Source organism: Miniopterus schreibersii, assembly GCF_964146895.1.
Source record: "Miniopterus schreibersii genome assembly, chromosome: 20".
NCBI classification, from domain to species: Eukaryota; Metazoa; Chordata; class Mammalia; order Chiroptera; family Miniopteridae; genus Miniopterus; species Miniopterus schreibersii.
The window spans coordinates 8,677,565-8,696,248 of NC_138122.1; the positions used below are offsets into that span (position 1 = coordinate 8,677,565).

General features: G+C 35.3%; 1 protein-coding gene across 2 annotated transcripts in view; it reads left to right on the forward strand.

Moving 5' to 3' along the window:
• ARHGAP32 (Rho GTPase activating protein 32) overlaps window positions 1-18,684 on the forward strand; it is a 212,551-nt gene that overhangs the window by 79,668 nt on the left and 114,199 nt on the right. For both annotated transcript variants that reach the window (XM_081123638.1, XM_081123637.1), the window contains exon 2: window positions 9,310-9,418. In XM_081123638.1, the coding sequence (XP_080979764.1) occupies window positions 9,314-9,418 (105 nt within the window). In that variant the 5' untranslated portion in view covers window positions 9,310-9,313. The remainder of the gene's footprint in view (window positions 1-9,309; window positions 9,419-18,684) is intronic.

Genomic DNA, 18,684 nt, shown 5'->3' on the forward strand with positions numbered 1-18,684 from the left:
TAACAATAATGAAAAGGTTTGAAGTTTTGTGAGAGTTACAAAAAAAATCACAGAGACATGAAGTGAGCAAATGCTGTTGGAAAACCGGCACCTGTAGACGTGCTCCATGCAGGGTGGTCAGCAACCAAGTTCGTAAACAGCAGAATATGTGCCAACCGCGATAAGCTTCAGTGCGGTAAGATGCGGGTGCTCAGTGCTTACTGTTGTTTCTCTCCTTTTAATCGTGTTACGTCTCAGTGCGTCTGATCTGGTTCAGTTGTTATTTGATTGATATTTTCTTGAATATTTTGGTCAGGTAAGCCCTGAGTGGTATACTCTGATTTCTTGCATATGTTAAGTTGCCAGTTTGTTTTCTTTTTCTTTGTAGGAAACGTGGTGTTTTTTTTTTTCTTTCTGTTTGATTGCTAATAAGATTTTATTCTTAGTTATGTATATTTTGTCATCAGTTCTTCATCTTGCAGCTCAGTGACTTTAAATCTACAGATTCTAGTATTTATGTTAGGAAAATCTTTGTTATCTATTATGAATTTAGGTATTAGCGCTTTTCTGCCTGTAATAATTTTTCCTTGTACAACCTATTTATTGCATATTAAGTCCCCTTAATCTATCTTTTCTTTCATGTTGTATTTCTCTTTACATTTTTACTTTGTGATTTGAAGTATTTCTTGCACTTGTTCTGTAGGCCACTAATTCCATCTTTTTTAATCGTCCACATTCAGTTTGAGTAAATAATTAATTTTAAGGGTTCTTATTCATATATAGATATAAAATATATGCTGACGTATAGTGTTTATATACAGTAGTCCCCCCTTATCCATGGTGGATATGTTCCAAGACCCCCAGTGGACTCCTGAAACTGCGGATAGTACCAAACTATATGTATTATGTTTTTTCCTATACACACATACCTTATCACTTAAAGGAAGCATTTTATAGCTTCTTGGCATATCCAGATTGCCACCATCACTACTCTTGCACTTTGGGGCCATTAATAAGTAAAATAAGGTGACTTGAACATAAGCGCTGCTATACCAGGGCAGTCCACTGAGGGTTACCAAGCAACGAACAGGCCGGAGCGTCTTCAGCATGGAGACTCTGGACAAAGGGATGATTCACACCCGGGAGGGATGGACTGTGATGGCAGGAGGTTTCATCACGCTCTTCAGAAAGGCATGCGACTTTAAATTTAGGAATTGTTTATTTCTGAAATTTTCCAGTAATATTTTCGGACTATGGTTGACCATGGGTAACTGAAGCTGCGGAAAGTGAAACAGCGAGTAAGGGGGACTACTGTAATAATAAACTAAGGTTATTGTCTTTCTTACTCAGTTTTCCAGCTTTATCCACTTAGTGCCCATACTCTGCTTATTCCGACTGAACAGAATTTAACTGCTAAGCTGCACACCTGCCCTCCTTTGCCTCTTTCCCCTACAGTGTTTTCTTTATAGTCGCAGGATGTATGTAGCTTCTGCCTTGCTTCTCTCAGGTACAAACTCCCCCACGAGGAGCCCTAGTCCTTCTAATTAGTTGTTAAATTTCTTTTCAGCTAATTTTCCAGTTTTTATTAATTCCTTGTGGGGCATATCTCTCTTTTGTTGTGGAGAAAAGTGGGAGTGTAGCCTCCTTGAACCTTGTATTTTCTCTTTTGGTTTCTCAGACAGGATGCTCCCACTTGCTTTCTGTTTTCCAGAAGCTTATCAAAGTCTCTGGCCTGCTGCTCCCACGCTCGTCCTTCTGCTAAGGATTTGTCTTTATTTAGCTAACAGACTTTTCAGAAACTGGGAGGAGAGATCTGTTCCTCTACCTATATGCAGCCTTGAATTGCAAGTGCACTGGGAGTTTTGCCATGGCTTTGAGAGGAAATGGGAAGGAGCATTGAGGCAGAGTCTTGGTGTCTGTTCCCCGATCCAGTGGTCCTTGGAGATGTGAATGGCTTGTTTCAGTGTCGTCTTGGGGCCGGAAATTGGGGTATTCCTGGACAAAGTGGTCTCCTACTTCCATAGTGACTAAGACATGTTCATGTGTTTCAGTTTTTCTATCTGCTAAACAGGGCTAATAGCCTATCAGGCAGTAACCGTTTAGAAGATGGAAGAAAAAGTGCCATTTTTAAGAGCAACAAAAAAGATAGACTACTCAGAAATAAACTTAAAAAGGAACTGTAAGACCTACATAAAAATAGAGAACATTACTGAAGGACATAAAAGGTAGTTTATGAAATGAAAAAATATACCTTGTTCATAGCTGGGAATATTCGACATTGTGAAGATGCCAGTTTATTATAAATTTAATGTGATAATAAGAATGCTTTTTAAAAACCTAGATAAGCTGATCTTGAAATAAATTGATCTTGGCTTAATAGCTTAGTCAAGAAACCTTTTTGGGAAAATAAAAAAGCAAGGTGTGGCTCAGTCGGTTGGACATCATTCCGGGCACTGAAACGCTGCTGGTTTGATTCCTTGTCAGGCTCGTGCCCAGGCCGCAGGCTCGACCCCCGGTAGGGGATGCACAGGAGGCAGATTGGTGCTCTGCCCTCACGTGGGTGTTACTTTCTCTCCCTCTCCCTTCCTCTCGAAAAATAAGCAACAAAAAAATCTTAAAAAAAAAGGCTGGTGGATAGGACGAGTGCAACCAGATGTTATATTTAGAAAGTCTCAGTAATTAAAACCTTGTAGTATTGTCATGAGTAGAAGGCATAATGGGGTAGAATGGAAAGCTTAAAAATATGCTCAAATACGTAGAAATATTTAGACATGGCAAAGATGTCCTCACAAAACCAATGGGACAAAATGTACTACTCAATAAATACTTTGTGGGAAACTGGATGCACATCTGTAGAAAATAAAATTGGAGTTCTACCTCATACCAAGGATAAATTCCAAATGATCAAAGATGTAAGTATGTTAAATGAAACCATAAAATTTTTAAGGAAAACATGGGAAATTTAAAAAAAAATTATTTTGGATCAGGGTTGGCATTTTGAACTGTGATTTAAAATGCAAACCAATAAAAGAAAGGGTTGTGAAATTCAGCTAGATAAAATACAAAACATATGTATTATACAATCCAAAATGAGCAAGGACAAACTATAACCTGGAAAAATACACAGGTAAAGGACTAATCTGTTTAATATACATATAAAGAACTAAAAATAGCTTTAAAAAAGACCAACAACTCAGTAGAAAAATGGCTAATGCATGAAAATAATTTTTTTTCATTGATGAGAATTTGTCTTTCAGATATACTTGTACATGTGCAGAAGTGATGTATTTACAGTCTTACTGTAGCATTGTTTGTAATAGCAAGAGATTGGAAATAATCCAAATAGTCATCAGTAGGGGACTGGCTTAGTAAACCATGGGATATCTACTCAGTGAAAACAACAGAGAAGCTCTTTATTACTAACATGGGAAGTTCTCCAGGATATGTTAGAAAACTATGCAACAGTGTGTAGACATACTTTTTATGTGAAAAGTGGGGTGATAATGGAGGAATAAACTGTATTCTCCCACTTTTTACATAAAAAGTAGCATATTTACACATTGCTTTTATATTTTGCTTTGTGTGAGTATATTTAATATATTTGAAACATTTATATATATGAATATATGTTTATAAATACAGGTGTACCTCGTTAATTGCACTTTGCTGATATGTTTTTTACAAATTGAAGGTAAGACTATCAGAAAAAATATAATGACTCACTGAAGGCTCAGGTGATGGTTAGTAATTTTAGCAATAAAGTATTTTTTAATGAATTATGTACAGTACATTATTTAAACATAATGCTGTTGCATACTTAGGAGACTACAGTATAGTGTAAATATAACTTTTATATGTACTGGTAAACCAAAAAATTTGTGTGAATCAATTTATTGCAACATTCACTTTATTGTGGTAGTCTGGAACGGAACCCGCAGTATCTCCGAGGTATGCATGTATTTACAAAGGAAGTCTGGAAGAATATATAAGGTGGGGAGTTTAATGGGTAGGAATTGGGAAGATTGGAGACAGGGAAGGGAGGAAGATTTTTCAAGATACACCTTTTTATAACTTTTGATTTTTCTATGGTAAAATGATAATACCTATTAATTATACTATATCCAGCATTTTCAGTTGGTGACCAAAACTCAGTTCCACTGGATTCAGCAAACCTCTGTTTTCATCACCAACACAACTGACCCCATTAGTGTTAGAAATTCAGTTTCTTTATTTTCTGGGAATTCTGGGAATCTTAGATTTATGTAAACACTTAACAGTCTATATAAACCAACCAGAATAAAGCTCCTGTATTTTAAGGCTTTATAATCTAATTTATTGACACCCTCTGAAGGTAGGACAATGCATTACTCCCTGTGATGACAAGTAATGATTTCTGTCAGTTACAGACTCACGTAGACACCTTGCAGCTTTAGTTTTACAACGTTAGCCATGGGTAAAATTAACAGAGGACACCAGACTTCAGATATCTCTAAGCGCTGTTCTCTCCAGTGGAACTGAGACGTTCTTACTAACCAGCCACATTCTCTGTTGTCTCTGACAGAGAATAGATGCCTGTCTCTGTCAGCTATCACCACATGGTCATGGTCAGACCATAAAAAGACTTCCCAGCCATTTCCCATACCAATGGGGAATAACTTACCACAAGGGTTGCAGAATCAGAACTAGAGTTGGTCAAGAACCAGAAAGAATCAAAAACAAAGATTAGGGGCATAAAAGGAGAAAGGTAAAGTACTAGTGCTGCTTGGAATTGACTCCAGGAATCAAGAAAATACATGCCTGCGACAAAGCAGTCCCGCATGTCCATGTCTTTGGGTACTGTGTCACTTGGACTTCTCTGTGGAACTTTAACACTATCAAAAATAATTTTTTGTAGGTTAGGAACAATAATTTCATACAGATATAAAATGAGTATATGTCAAAGTTTTAAATCCATTTTGAATGAGGGAAGTAGGAAGATGGCAAAGCTGGTCCCCACAATTTGAAGAGAGTGGTTTCTTCCCTGCTTTTTCTTTTTATTAAAAATGTCCAGGTTCAAATCTGGAGATATTTTATAGAAAACTCTTATAAAATATAGCATTAGATTCTCCAGGTTTTATGATTGATAATCTTAACCCTGTGTCTTTTCTGTTAATATATGGAATTATAATTAATCAGTTTAAGGGTTAGATTAGTTCATAAGTTAAAGAGAACAAGAGTCAGTTCAATAAGTAGATACAAAGTGTTTATAGAGTTTGTTACATGACCCAATGTGTATAAACAATTTTATACCTTTTATAATAATGTGTAACATTTGCCAATAAACTGTTATTTAGGTATAATTTGCATATCATAAAGTCCACAGATTATAAATATATGTAACTTGAAGAATTTACATAAGTGTATATGCCCATGTAATTAAAACCCAGTGAAGATATAAATTATTTCCAGCACCTGTACCTCTGCCAAAGGTACATTATTCTGATTTCTGTTACAATAGATTATTTTTCCTTGTCTTTGACCTTCATGTAAATAAAATTGTACAGTAGGTACTCTTCCCCTCCCCCCAGCTTTATTGAGATATAATTAACATATAACATTGTGTGAGTGTAAGGTAAAACATGATGATTTAATACAATTATATATTGGAAACATTATGTCTTATGTCTGTGTTCTGTTTTTCAACACTTAGGAGATGCATCCGCTTGTTTCCAGTTGATGAATCCTGCAATAATTCTTATTCACTTCTATGTAGTAATCTATTATATGGAAAATTATTTAAATTATTTATCTATTGTATTTTTGATGGGCTTTTTTTTTATTCTATCACCCTGTTGGTTTGACACTTTTGCCATTGTGAAATGTCCTCCCTTTATTTATTTCAATGGATTTTTTTTTAGTCCACTTACTTGTTTTCGAGATATAATTCACTGTTTTAAAGTCTACAATTAAATGGTTTTTAGTATATTCACAAAGTTATACAACAACCACCACTACCTAATTTTTGAACATTCCAGAAAGAAATCTCCTATTGATTAGTAGTAACTCTCCATGTCCTCCTACCCGGAGTCCCTGGCGACTACCAATATCCTTTCTGTCTCTGTGGGTTTGACTGACTAATCTGGACATTTTGTTTTGTGACTGACTGACTGTCATTTAGCCTAATGCTAGTCATCCATGTGATACAATGAATCAGCTCTTCATTTTATTTTAATGGTTAGATAATATTTTACTGGATGGACCTGGTGTGTTTTGTTTCTTCATTCTTCATCAACCGATGGGCATTTTGGTGGTTTACGCTTTTTGGCTATTATGATGAATAATATTAGTATGTGTATCCATGTACGAGTTCTTGGTGGATATATGCTTTTTTTGGTCTTGGTTAACTACCTAGGAGTGGAATTGGTGGATCATACAGTATTTGTGTGTTTAACGTTTTGAGAAACTGCCAAACTGTTTTCTACAGTGGCCGCAACATTTAAATTTCTACGAGCAGTGAGTGAGGGTTCCAGTTTCTCCACGTGCTTGCCTACTAGTCCATTCGTTAAAAAAATTATAATAATATACTTGGATTGAAGGTCACCATCTTGACTTTTTATTTGCCTAGTTTCTTCTTTGTGCCCTTAGTCTTTCCCGCTTTCTTGTTGGTTAATTAGGTATGTTTTAGTTTTCAAAATGTTCTCCTCTCTCAGCTTTTTAGCTATACATTTATTTATTATTCTCTTAATGTTTAATCATAGATATTGCAACTTTTATCGTTGACTTGCTGCACTCTTTGAAGTTGGACTTACTTCACTTCCCTAAAAATAGAGGACCCCTAAACTGTTTGCATGTACTTTTCCTATCCTCTGTGCTTTATGTTTGCTATAAACCTCAAAGGATATTTTTGTGTGTACATGAGCTTTAGCGTCAGTGTTTACTTAAAATTTCCCACATGTTGTCCTTTATTTTACTCTTTGTTCATTTCTGTAGTTCTGGGATCAGTTTCTTTTGGTGGGAAGAACACTTTTTTTGTTCCCCCAGGTCTCCTGGTGGCAAATTCTTTCATCTTTTCTTTGAAAATAACTTATTTTATCTGCTTTTTAAATGGATAATTTTGTGAGGTAGAGGATTCTAGGTTGGCAATATCTTTTCTTTTTATTAAGCTGAAGGTTTACTCCATTATCTTCTCATTTCCATTGAAATGTCCTCTCACATTGTTATTATTGCTCTTTGAAATCAACTTGTCTTTTTATCCTCTGCCTTTTATTCTCTCTTTTTAAGAATTTCTTAGTTTTTAAAGTCTTTTTTTTAAAAATAGCAGTGTGAGTATAATATACCTACGTGTTTTTCTGTTTTGTTTTTATTTTTAAAAATCCTGCTTGAGGACTTCTTCAATCTGTAGTTTGATGACTTTCATCAGTTTTGAAAAGTTTTCAGCCATCATTTTTCAATATTGCTTTTGTCCCTTTTTCTCTTTCATCATATTTCTTATCTCTAAATTGCTAGTTTAGATATATTTGAGACCTTTTACCAAGCTTGCTGTGTTTTCTGCTGTTTTGTGTATTTCTGTTCCTATTTTCTTTGTTCTTCATTGTAGATATTTTCTACTGAACAATCTTCTAGTTCACTAATCCTCTCTTTAGCCATGTTCATTGTTCTTTTAAACCCATCCTTTGAATTCTTGATTTCAGATATTTTATTTTTAGGATGAACATTTGATTGTTTTTCATAGATTCCAATTTTGTGTTGAAGTTCTTTATCTTTTCATTTTTTTATAATGAACATACTTTTTTCTGAACATATTATATTTTTATCAGCTTGATAAAAATGTAACTGAATTTTTCTTACCAACTTGTGTATCTCTCTTTTACCCCTGCCTTGCTCTAGGCAAGTAATTGCTTGTGATTTAGATCATCTTGGGTATTCCTGTTGTTCCTTAGAGTTTAGGCTAATAGTTGGTTGCCCTGAGACCTCTGTTTTCCAATGGACTCAAGAAAAGTTGTGATTTCATAGTTATCTGTCTTGTTGTTAGACTGGGAGTGATGCTTTTTACACCTTTCTACATCATAACCAGACGCCAGAAATCTATCATAGCCATTTTTAATTCCCGTTCTGATAATTCTAAAATCCAAGTCAAATGTAAGTCTTTCTCTGTTTTGACTAAGTTTTTTCAAATTTTTATTCATTTGTTCCTGTTTATTTTAAAGCATACCTTATAATGTTTATTGGCTAGCAGACAAGGTGAATGAACAATTTGCAAGGGGTCTGTAGAGTGTTATTTTACTCTGAAGAGAGTTAATTTTTCTTCTGGCAGTTCTGATCATGTCAAGGCTTGGTTTTAGGCTTTTTTTGAGCTCATCTATTGCTATTTTGTCCTTAGTCCTAAGGCATGGCTTCTCTGGAGTCTCAGTTGAGAGTCCAGATTTTTGTTTGTTTTTTTCAGTGCCCCTCTGTTTTGGTCAGTGCTTGCTTGCTAACCTCCGTTTCCTCAGCATGGCTAGGCTGTGAAATATCTGTTTGGCCCATTAGTTGCCCAGCAGCTGTTTTTTGGTAGATTTCTTGGCTTTTTGTCCTACATACTTGTAAGCTGAGGAACCAGAAGTTTGAGGGGAATTTCCACGTAGATTTTTGGACTCTTACTCTACAGGTCTTTTGGGGGGTAGTATTTTTACCCTGAATCCCCATGCGCTTTGGTACCCCAGCATCCAGCCTATGTCTCTTCAGTCTAGTTAGACTACAATATTATTCTTGGCTTCTGTTTTCAACCATTGATTTAGAAAGTCTACTATACAAAAACAATGGTTAAATATGAAATTTGCTTCATGGGTTTTCTTAAAGAATGTAGTTAGTCCCAGAAATTCTGTTTGTACTGATTGCTCTCCTGAGCCTTCAGACAAGCAGTTTTATGTGTTTTGTCCAATAGTCAGAGTTGCTGTCCCTGAGAGTTTAATACACTCTCCGCTGTAAATTGGAAACAGAAGCACTGTGTCTTTCCCTTCATCCTGGAATTTTACTAATGCTTAACACAGTTCTATAAATGTTGATGGCTGTTGCAGATCTTTTCAAGGTTCCAACTGTGTTGAACTGATAAAATCTGTCCTTATATAATAATTACCACATATTAACTAGTTATAAACCTTAGTTTTATCTCCTGGAATAAAAGCAGGCATTTGATACATCAGGAAAGATCTCTGAAAACTAGAGGAGAAACTGAGCAATACTAGCCACCAGAGAGCTCTTTTAACTAATCTTTAAGTCTTACATAATTTTCTGTTCTTTGAATTGTGATCCTTGGAAAGTTTTTATAGAAATGTAAATTCTTATCAAAGTCTTTCATGTTTTGATCTCTAGGAAGATGAAGTCCTCGGTACATTCTGAAGAGGATGATTTTGTTCCAGAACTACACAGAAACGTTCACCCTCGAGAGCGGCCCGACTGGGAGGAAACACTCAGTGCAATGGTAAATCAGTGTTATGTACATGTATATATGTGCATTTTACTTACATAAGGAAGAGGAACTGAAGAAGCATTTCTTATGGAAAATTTTTGTTGTTGCTGTGTTCTTTCATTGATAGCTATCTATCGAGCAAATAATTTATTCCAGGCACTGTTTTAGACTCTAGGTAGAACCCTGAATAAATCACACAAATTTCCTGCCTTTGTGGAGCTTATATTTTAATGGGGTAGGAGGAAAAGTAATTAAATAAAAATATTATATGTTAAGTGGTGATATATGCTATTGTAGGACATTAATGCAGAGTAGTAGGGTTACAGAGTGGCAGACAGTGAGAAAGGATAGTTGCTAGCTATAGAGGGTGGTTACAGATGGCTTCTGGGAGGAGATTTATCAGGGAACAGATCATTTCAGGCAGTGGAAGAATAAGTTAAAATCTGTGGCATAGGATTAAAAAGCTTTGGAAAAAACACAAAAATAGGACATGTGGCTGAAGCTGAGCCAGGGAACCACAGAAGGAGATGAGGTCAGAGAAGTGGTTGGGTGGGTGGAGAGCAGGTCATATAGTTCCTTGTAGCCCATTATAAGGACTTGGTTTTTTTATGCTGAGTGAGATGGGAAACCACTGGAGGATTTTTGACTGAGAAGTGACATGATCTGGCTTAGAATTTTAAAGGGAATCTCTGGTTGCTGTGAATAGGCTACATGGGGAGGTAAAAGAGGAAATAAGGAGACCAGTTAGAATATTACTGCAATAGGTGAACAGTGATGATAGCTTGTACCAGGATGGCGGATGTGATGAAAAATGGTTAGATTCTGGATATAGTTTTACAGATAAAGCCAAATGTTTTTGCTGATGAATGTGATATAGAGAGTGAGATAAAGACAAGTCAAGGATGACTTCCAGGTTTTTGGCTTGATCAACCTGAAGAATGGAGTTTACATTTAGTGAGATGCTGGAGCAATAGTTTTTGTGGGGGAGTTAGGTGGAAAAATCCTATGTAGTGTAGTTTTCCATATATGTTTAAAATACCCACTTAATTTATTATAACTCTATGTAATTCAGGCCCCTTAATAAGAAAAATGAAATCTTTTTGTGTAAAGTAACATTTTATTCATTTTATTTAATTGTAGTTAAAAGTTAGTATTTCTTATTAAAACTGAATGCAAATGTTCATCTGTCAATGCTGATCTGTAATAAGATTATAATATTTCATTTTTGAAAATGCCTTTTCACTCAGATACATACTGCCAAATACTGACATCAGTTTGTGAGCATATGATTTTAATTGAGCATATTCATTGCTTAGAAGGCATTTTCAGAACTCTAGTAGATTTTTCTTGTAATATTTGCCTTTTAGCATAACATTGCAAATTTCCAAATGAAGGTTAGATGGAAGCTCTGCAGTTGCAGTTAAATGGATTTTGCTGTATGGAGATTTACTTTGCATTTGTATTGTGGTCTGAAAAATCCTGCTGGAACTGTAGTTTGAGCTTGGAATATATACTAACTGCAAATCTATGTGGTGATGGAGATCCCCCATCTTGTTTTAATGTTTGATAGTTGGGAAGTATGCATAGCAGCTCATGAATACTTGCGATTTTGACAATATTATTCCATTGTAAGTTTCTTATATAAGCTATGTCTTGCCTTTTAATTTTTGGCAAAATTCATTAAGTTATAGCATCAAATTTGCAGCAAAAACTAATTACAAAAGCTATTTAGTGTTCAGTAACAGAGGTTGAAAGTATGTCTAAGCCTTTTTCTGCTCCACACATATTTTTTGCCAAAAGCAGTTTTAAAGTATCTTAGTAGATTCCACTTCAGGTTGTACTGAACTTATGTTTGCTGAGTTTATTTGCGAAAACTGTGGCCTGTAGTTGCCCCACGCATACTCTACATAGGAGCTAATTTTTGATTCACTTTAAACTCTGCATTGACTCTTCAACAACTGAGCAGTATTGGTTGATTCATCAAGAGTCAAGGAAAACCAATTGAAATCTTCTGCCTTGTTATTTTAGTTTATTATTGATTTTGCTCCCCAAAACGTCAACTCTCAAAGCAGCGCTGTTCTCTCCAAAAGGCTAATAGGCTTAGACAGTTTGTTTTCTCTGGATGCATTTCTTTGGCTTCTGCAGTCAAATACAGTTTAATTGACTCACCGTTGGTAAATGATAAATTACTTTCCTTGTTGGCTAACAAATGAGCTACCTGGAAATTTACTTTGGATGCAGTCTTGTTTCTATGTTTGTGAAGAAATTCTGTGTGATGATATAATCTTTTAGAATTTTAGAATTTTTCAGATTATTGCTTTCCTGTGGGTTGAGAATATTGTGATGAGTGCAGAGTTTGATAATATTGATATATATTCTATTCTTTTAGCACAATTGTAGTGCCACTGCATAATAAACACAATATTTTACCATTTAATTTGAAAACAAGACCCATACTCTTCTGTGCCTTAAAAGCATGACATTCAGAGCCCACTTATCTCTTCTTTGCTTATTTTTACATGATCTGTATGAATTGGTAATTTAAAAAATGTGGTACGGTGATACCTGTGGGACTTGAAATACTTTTGAATTGTAACTCAATACTGCAACTTATGGTGTGCTGAACAACAGTGTGAATTGATGAGAGTGCCACATAAGATCTTTCGCAGCTACTTAGCCCTGTCATTATAACGTGAAAGCCGCCATAGAGAATACATAAATGAGTGTGGCTGTGTTCCAATAAAATGGTATTTGTGGACACTGATATTTGAATGTCCTATAATTTTCACATATCATTAGACAAGCATACTTCTTTTGATTTTACCCCTAAACATATGAAAATGTAAACATTACTTTTAGCTTATGGGCTCTATAGAAGCAGGCGGTGGGCTGGGTTAGGGTTAGGAAGTGTGATACCTCCAGCTTTGTACTTCTTCAGGTTGCTTTGGCTATTTGGTGTATTTTTTGTGGTTCCCTACACATTTTAGGAGTGTTTCTTCTATTTTTGTGAAAAATGCCTTTGGAATTTTGAGAGATTGCACTGAATTTGTAGATTGCTTTGGATTTGGGCATTTTAACAGTATTAATTATTGCCATCCGTGAGCATGGAATATCTCTCCATTTGTTTGTGTGCTCTTCAGTTTCTTTCATCAATGACATGGTTTTCATTGTTCAGGTTTTTCACCTCCTTGGTTAAATTTATTCCTAGATGTTTTATTCTTTTTGAGGTAATTGGAAATGGGGTTGTTTTCTTAATTTCTCTTTCTGATAGTTTGTTATTTGTGTAGAGAAGCACAACTGATTTTTGTATAATGATTTTTTATCCTGCAACGTTGAATTCATTTATTCTAACAGTTCTTTGGTGGCACCTTTAGGGTTTTCTATATGTCATCTGCAGATAGTAACAATTTTATTTCTTCCTTTCCACATTGGATCCCTTTTTTTTTTTCTTGCCTAATTGCTCTGGCTAGGACTACCAGTACTATGCTGAATAGATGTGGTGAGAGACAGTAGGCAGGCATCTTTGTCTTGTTTGGATTTTGGAGGAAGAGCTTTCAGCTTTCACTTTTGAGTGTGATGTTAGCTGTGGACTTGTCGTATATGGCCTTTATTATATTGAAGTACCTTCTCTCTGTGCCCACTTTATTGAGCGCTTTCATGGTAGATGTATGTTGAATTTTGTTAGATGCTTTTGCTGCGTGTATTGAGATGATCATTGATCAACTTGTGGATGTTGAGCTATTTTTGAATCTGCATTAAATCCCTCTTGCTCATGGTGTATGATCCTTTTAATGTACTGTTGAATTCAGTTTGCTAATATTTTGTTGAGGATTTGTGCATCTATGTTGCAAAAACAGATGGCTTGTGACTTTTTTTTTTTCTTGTGGCTTCCTTGTCTGGTTTGGTATCAGGATAATGCTGGCCTCATAAAAGAAGTTTGGAAGTTTTCCCTTTTATTTTTTGGAAGAGTTTGAGAAGGATTGGTATTAACTTTTCTTTTAATGTTTGGAAGAATTTATCAATAAAGCCATCTGGTCCTGGAGTTTTATTTGTTGGGATCCCCTTTTTAGTATTTGGTATGCTTTAAATAGTCATTTTAAAATCAAAACAAAAAGAACAAACCCTAAAATAGGGCTCTCTCCTTTTCTGATGGATGGCTCATGATTTATTTATTACTCTTCATAAATTTGTAACAAAATAACTTAGTATGTTAAGAAATCAAAAGCTAGAGTTTTTAAAAACTGAGAGTAAAATATTTATTTGCAATGATTTAACAATAAGTTATATAGTAAATATTAGGGTCTTAGAAAAATAAGATAAAAGATGTAAAAAGAAAGTAAGAGGAAATCTTTCACAGTTTTGAATATTTTAATAAAAACCTCCTTAATCATCCTACTTCTTAGCGTTTCTGCATTTTATTTTTAGTATCGATCATTTCAATATTCTCAGAATATATCTTGTTATTTCTCAAATTTCTTTCATTAGGAACAGTTTCTCAGTTGTTATCTTTTATATCATTAAAATTATTGTGTTCAAGGCTCAAGGCTAGAGTAGGTCATGTGATAGCAAATGAAATTGCTATCGATGAAATAAAATCAGTGGTGTTGGCTTAAAATGTCACATATGCTAACAACTAGAGTCATGAAAAATAAATTTTGAACTTCCAAAATATTGAAAATTTTTAAAAGATAAAAAGTTAATTCTTGGTGTTGTCAGCACTGTGTGTGTCCAGGCACATGCTCTCCCTCTCCTTCTCTCAGACACATAGCTGTGCGTGAGCACACGCTCTCTCGTGTGTGTTCTCCCCCCCACACTCACACTCACACTCACACTCACACTCACACTCACACTCACACTCACACTCACACTCACACGGACTTACTCCTGAAGGGGGGGCGTTTTTCCTCCGTCTCTCTTCTTCCCGCCAGCTAACAGCAGGCATTCCCAGGCGTCTGCACCTTCTCTTCGTGTTCGCTTCCTCCCGCTTCTGTACCTTCCTGCAGAATGAACTGCCATCTCCGTACCCACGGCTTCCACGGCACATCTCTGGCCCTGTAAGAATTCGTTCCCCAGCTGGAGGCCCTGTAGAAACTGTCAGCTACAGATTTTCACAAAATCTCATCTTTCCTGCTCCCTGAAACGAGTTTCTTTTTAACATTACAGGTAGTGTTAATAGCACCAGCTTTATTTCAGTCACCCAGGTTTAAAACCTTGCATTTGTTATAAATGAAACAGTTTCAGTTACTTTTCCTTAAAAGCCAAAGGCCTTCCTTCCTTGACGACTTTGCTCCAGTTACATTGATCTTTTTAGTATTTATTTCTTGAATACGCCAAGCGTTCTTTCATCCGGGAGCCTTTGTATTTGTGTTTGTGGTGTTTTGTTTTGTTTTTTTCTGAAAGTGCTTTCCCTGTGTGATCTGTAAAGCGTGCTCTCTCTTCCTCCAGTTCTCTCTTCAAATGCTACAGTTAAGTGCTGCCTTTTCTCACCATCTTAGATGAAATAACAACACTGCCCTCGTCTGTTTTCCTTACGCTGCTTTAATTTTCTCCTTAGTGCTCAGAAGTACAGAATATTTGTATAAATATTGTCTTTCTTTTCCACTAGATTGTAAGCTCCTTGAGTACAGGGACTTTGTCCCTTATGTTTACTGTTTGGTCACCTGTGTCTGGCATAGTAAATTCTCGGTAAATATTTTTTGAATGAATGAAATTGTCGTTCTCTGGACAAGTTGAACCACTTGTTTTTCCTTCAGGATGCCCTAATTTTCCTGCTTTTCTTGATCTTATTTGTTAATATGAATTTCTTTTCTCTTTTCTCTTCTTTTTCTTTTCCCCCTTCTCTCTTTTCTTTCTGTTTTAAAACAAAAGTTAGATCATTACATTTTTCTTAGACTTTTCAAAAGTACCCTTTGTGTTGGATGATTTCTCCCTCTGTTGCCTGCTTCCTAACGAGGAATAAGGGTTGGAAGAATAGTAATTCTTCCTGAAAGATCTTGAAGAGGTAATTTTGGGAGAGCTGTGTATTTTGTACACTGTTCATTGGGTAGATAGTGGTCCACTCTCTATGGTTCGTACACTGGTTCCCTTTACCCATCAGTTATAAAAACATTTGCAATTTGAATAAAAGAAAAAGTCTTTGCACATGCTCCTTCAATGAGTTTCTTTAGCACTTTATTACTGTGTGATGTTTAACTATTGATTTTTGACTGATGGGCTAATTTTACTTATAATTCAGAGAAACTGATGGTGTTTATCATCATTTCACAGTCTTTAAAAGCTGGATGTTGTATTTAGTGTTGCTTTGTGAAAAATCACAAATGCACCCATTGATTACATACAAAGCCCAGGTTTAGAGTTTCTGCCAGTATACTCAAAGCTCTAATAAACAACCCCAAGCCACCCCACATGGTGCATCCTGTTCTGGCTAAAGATTGAGGAAATTCTCTGGCATGGATCAAATGCTGTTAGTTATTGAAGGTAACTAATGCACTGCTGGGAGTTCTGGGATTTATATTAGGTTGAGTTGTATGAAATTGCTAATTTTATAGGTTAAAAAGTGTTGAAAATGGGTAGTTTTATAAGGTTAAGCCTAAAATCTTTTGAACTGGTGAACTGATCTTAAACCCAGCATTTACTTGTTAATTATTAAACTAAAAACTACATTACAAATATTGCGCTATTTAAGACATTAAGTGATTTGGATGTTACTTTTAATTATAGAATTTGATATATGACTTTTCAAAAAAAATTTAAACTTATAAAATGTTGAAGGAGAAAGTACATAAAACGTGCAGTTAGGAGAGTGGAGGTCGTGGGTAGTCTAGAATCTTGCCATTTCTCCCTTTAATAGAAAATCTCCAATTAAGTGTCTCCATCATTTGTGGCTCTTGGTTCCCTTCCACCCTTCTTCTGTTCATACCCTGCCTATCCCAGAAAGAATTTCTATTTTATGTTTTTATAATATATGTTTAAATACTATATGTACATTGTTATTTGTAGATGTGGTGTACAACATTCAAGTGTAGAAACAGACCGTTTTCTAGCAGCACAAAAGAACAGTAGTAATTTACCTGAACAAAGTACCTATAAAGTTACTCATATACTGTTTTTTGATTTTCTTAGGAAACTTTTTATAAAATGTTTGGTAAAATTATATACGGCGTTGGAACCCCATATTTTCAGCAGAGTAAATACCTGCTGAATCAGTAGGATTATCTTTAATGATTGGGGCAGGTAGGAGTGAATAGATGAATGTAATCTCCCTTATAGGAAAGTAGAAACTTCAGAATATTTAAAAATTTTGCTAGTATGCCAGTATGTTAATTTTAAGTTGATTATCCAGCTGTTGCCTACTGGAGAATGTGTATTTTTATTCTGATGGCACTTGGTACTAATTTTTCCTAAATGATTTTAAGCATTGCTCCTGAGTAATTTTTTCCCAGCTGTGCATGGTTCTTTCTGAGGAAGTGAACTTTAAAGGCAGCTCGTTTGCCGCAAAAAAACTAGTTTTATAGTCAGTTTCAAAAGTCATTTTTTTTGCTTTAGTGTTCCCACCTTGTTGTTCCCCATCAAAATAGAAGATTAAATAGGAATAACACATTAGTTTACTCTGGGGTTCCTTTGATAGCCACTTGTATGCTTTGTGCATTAAACACATCCTTAAACCTGCCTGCCTCCTCCTTTGATTCCTATTTCTGTTTCTTAGCACTTGCACGTTGGGAGTCTAGATAACATAATGGAGGAAATAAGTGAAGAAATTTGTTTTGTAATTAGTTTTTAACATCAAGGGTATTTTGCTGTATCAAAATTCTTCTGAAAATATTCACACAGATAACTCAGTTAATTGGATTTCTTTGTGATATACTTTTCTTTAAGAATCATTTTAGTGATAATGTAATACACTGTAGATTTAATACATTTAGCATTTCTGTTGTGTTGGGAAGATGATTATTAAATTTTATTACCCATTTTCTCTTGTTCTTTGTAAGAAAGGGAATAATACTTGCACTAATTAAAATTCTGTATACATATTTCACTACAGAGATTTGTTGCATTTATTTACTATGACTAAGTTGCAGTCGAATTTCGAAACTGGCAGTCCTGTTTACATTTCTTGATAGAATGAATTTTGCATTCAAATATCGCCTTTTCAGTTTATTGGGATGTGTATATGCATATACACATGTACATGTATACGTATACAGTCCTACTACATAGAGGTAGCTCCTGCAAAATTTTTTCTTTTTCAAGAGGCCAAAGATTTCCCCCATTACTACTATATATGTATTTAATATATTTTTATTGATTTCAGAGAGAGAAGAAGGAAGAGGGAGAGATAGAAACATCAGTGATGAGAGAGAGTCACTGATCAGCTCCCTCCTGCATGGTCCATGCTGGGGATCGAGCCCGCAACCCAGGCTCGTGCCCTGACCGGGAATCAAACCGTGACCTCCTGTTATAGGTCGACACTCAACCGCTGAGCTGCGCCGGCTGGGCTTTCCCACTGTATTTTTAAGCAGAGATTTTATTTTTCATTATTATCAAGAAATATTATTTGTAACCTTAGTCTAAAGCTGTTATGTTCTTCAGATTCCAAGTACAAGTAATAAAGGAAATATAGTAAGATTTGAGTCTGTTAAAGGAAAAACAGTGAAAAGTGGAGGAAAGTCACCACTTTCCCCTCTGACTGGTTTTCAGATACTTTTTGCTTGCCTTTTATGTAGAGAAGGTTTTGGTCCGAACGTCCTTTCGCCATGCATGCTGGTTTGGGGTTTTTGTTCCTTGAAGAAAAGAACATTCCTGGGCCACTTAAATAGTAGTATATTCTTACACCGGTTGCATTTCATATCCTTTGTGAATGCTTATTTGGTGATGTTATTGTTGACTTTTCTGTAACAATTTCAGGTCCACTTTTATTGTTCTTTAGTATTAACTACTCATTTTGCTTAGTTTTTCTTTATTCACAATACAAATTTAGTATTAGAACCTCCTTTATTGAGTTGATCACATATATGTATATGTACCTATACATGTACGTATGTTTATGTTTGGATGTTATTTGACTACTGTGCCTTTTCAAAACGAGGGCATTTTTAATGAAATAATCTGTATTTTAAATAATTGGTATTATACTATATATGCAATTATATATCTCCATCATTTAGTAATGACTGCCATGGATCTGGGTTTGGGATTTCTTCCCCTTATGCTTTGTTCTCTATTGCAGGAGGCTGGTCTCTGCAAACTACATTTCCTAGGCTACCTTACTGCAGAATTCT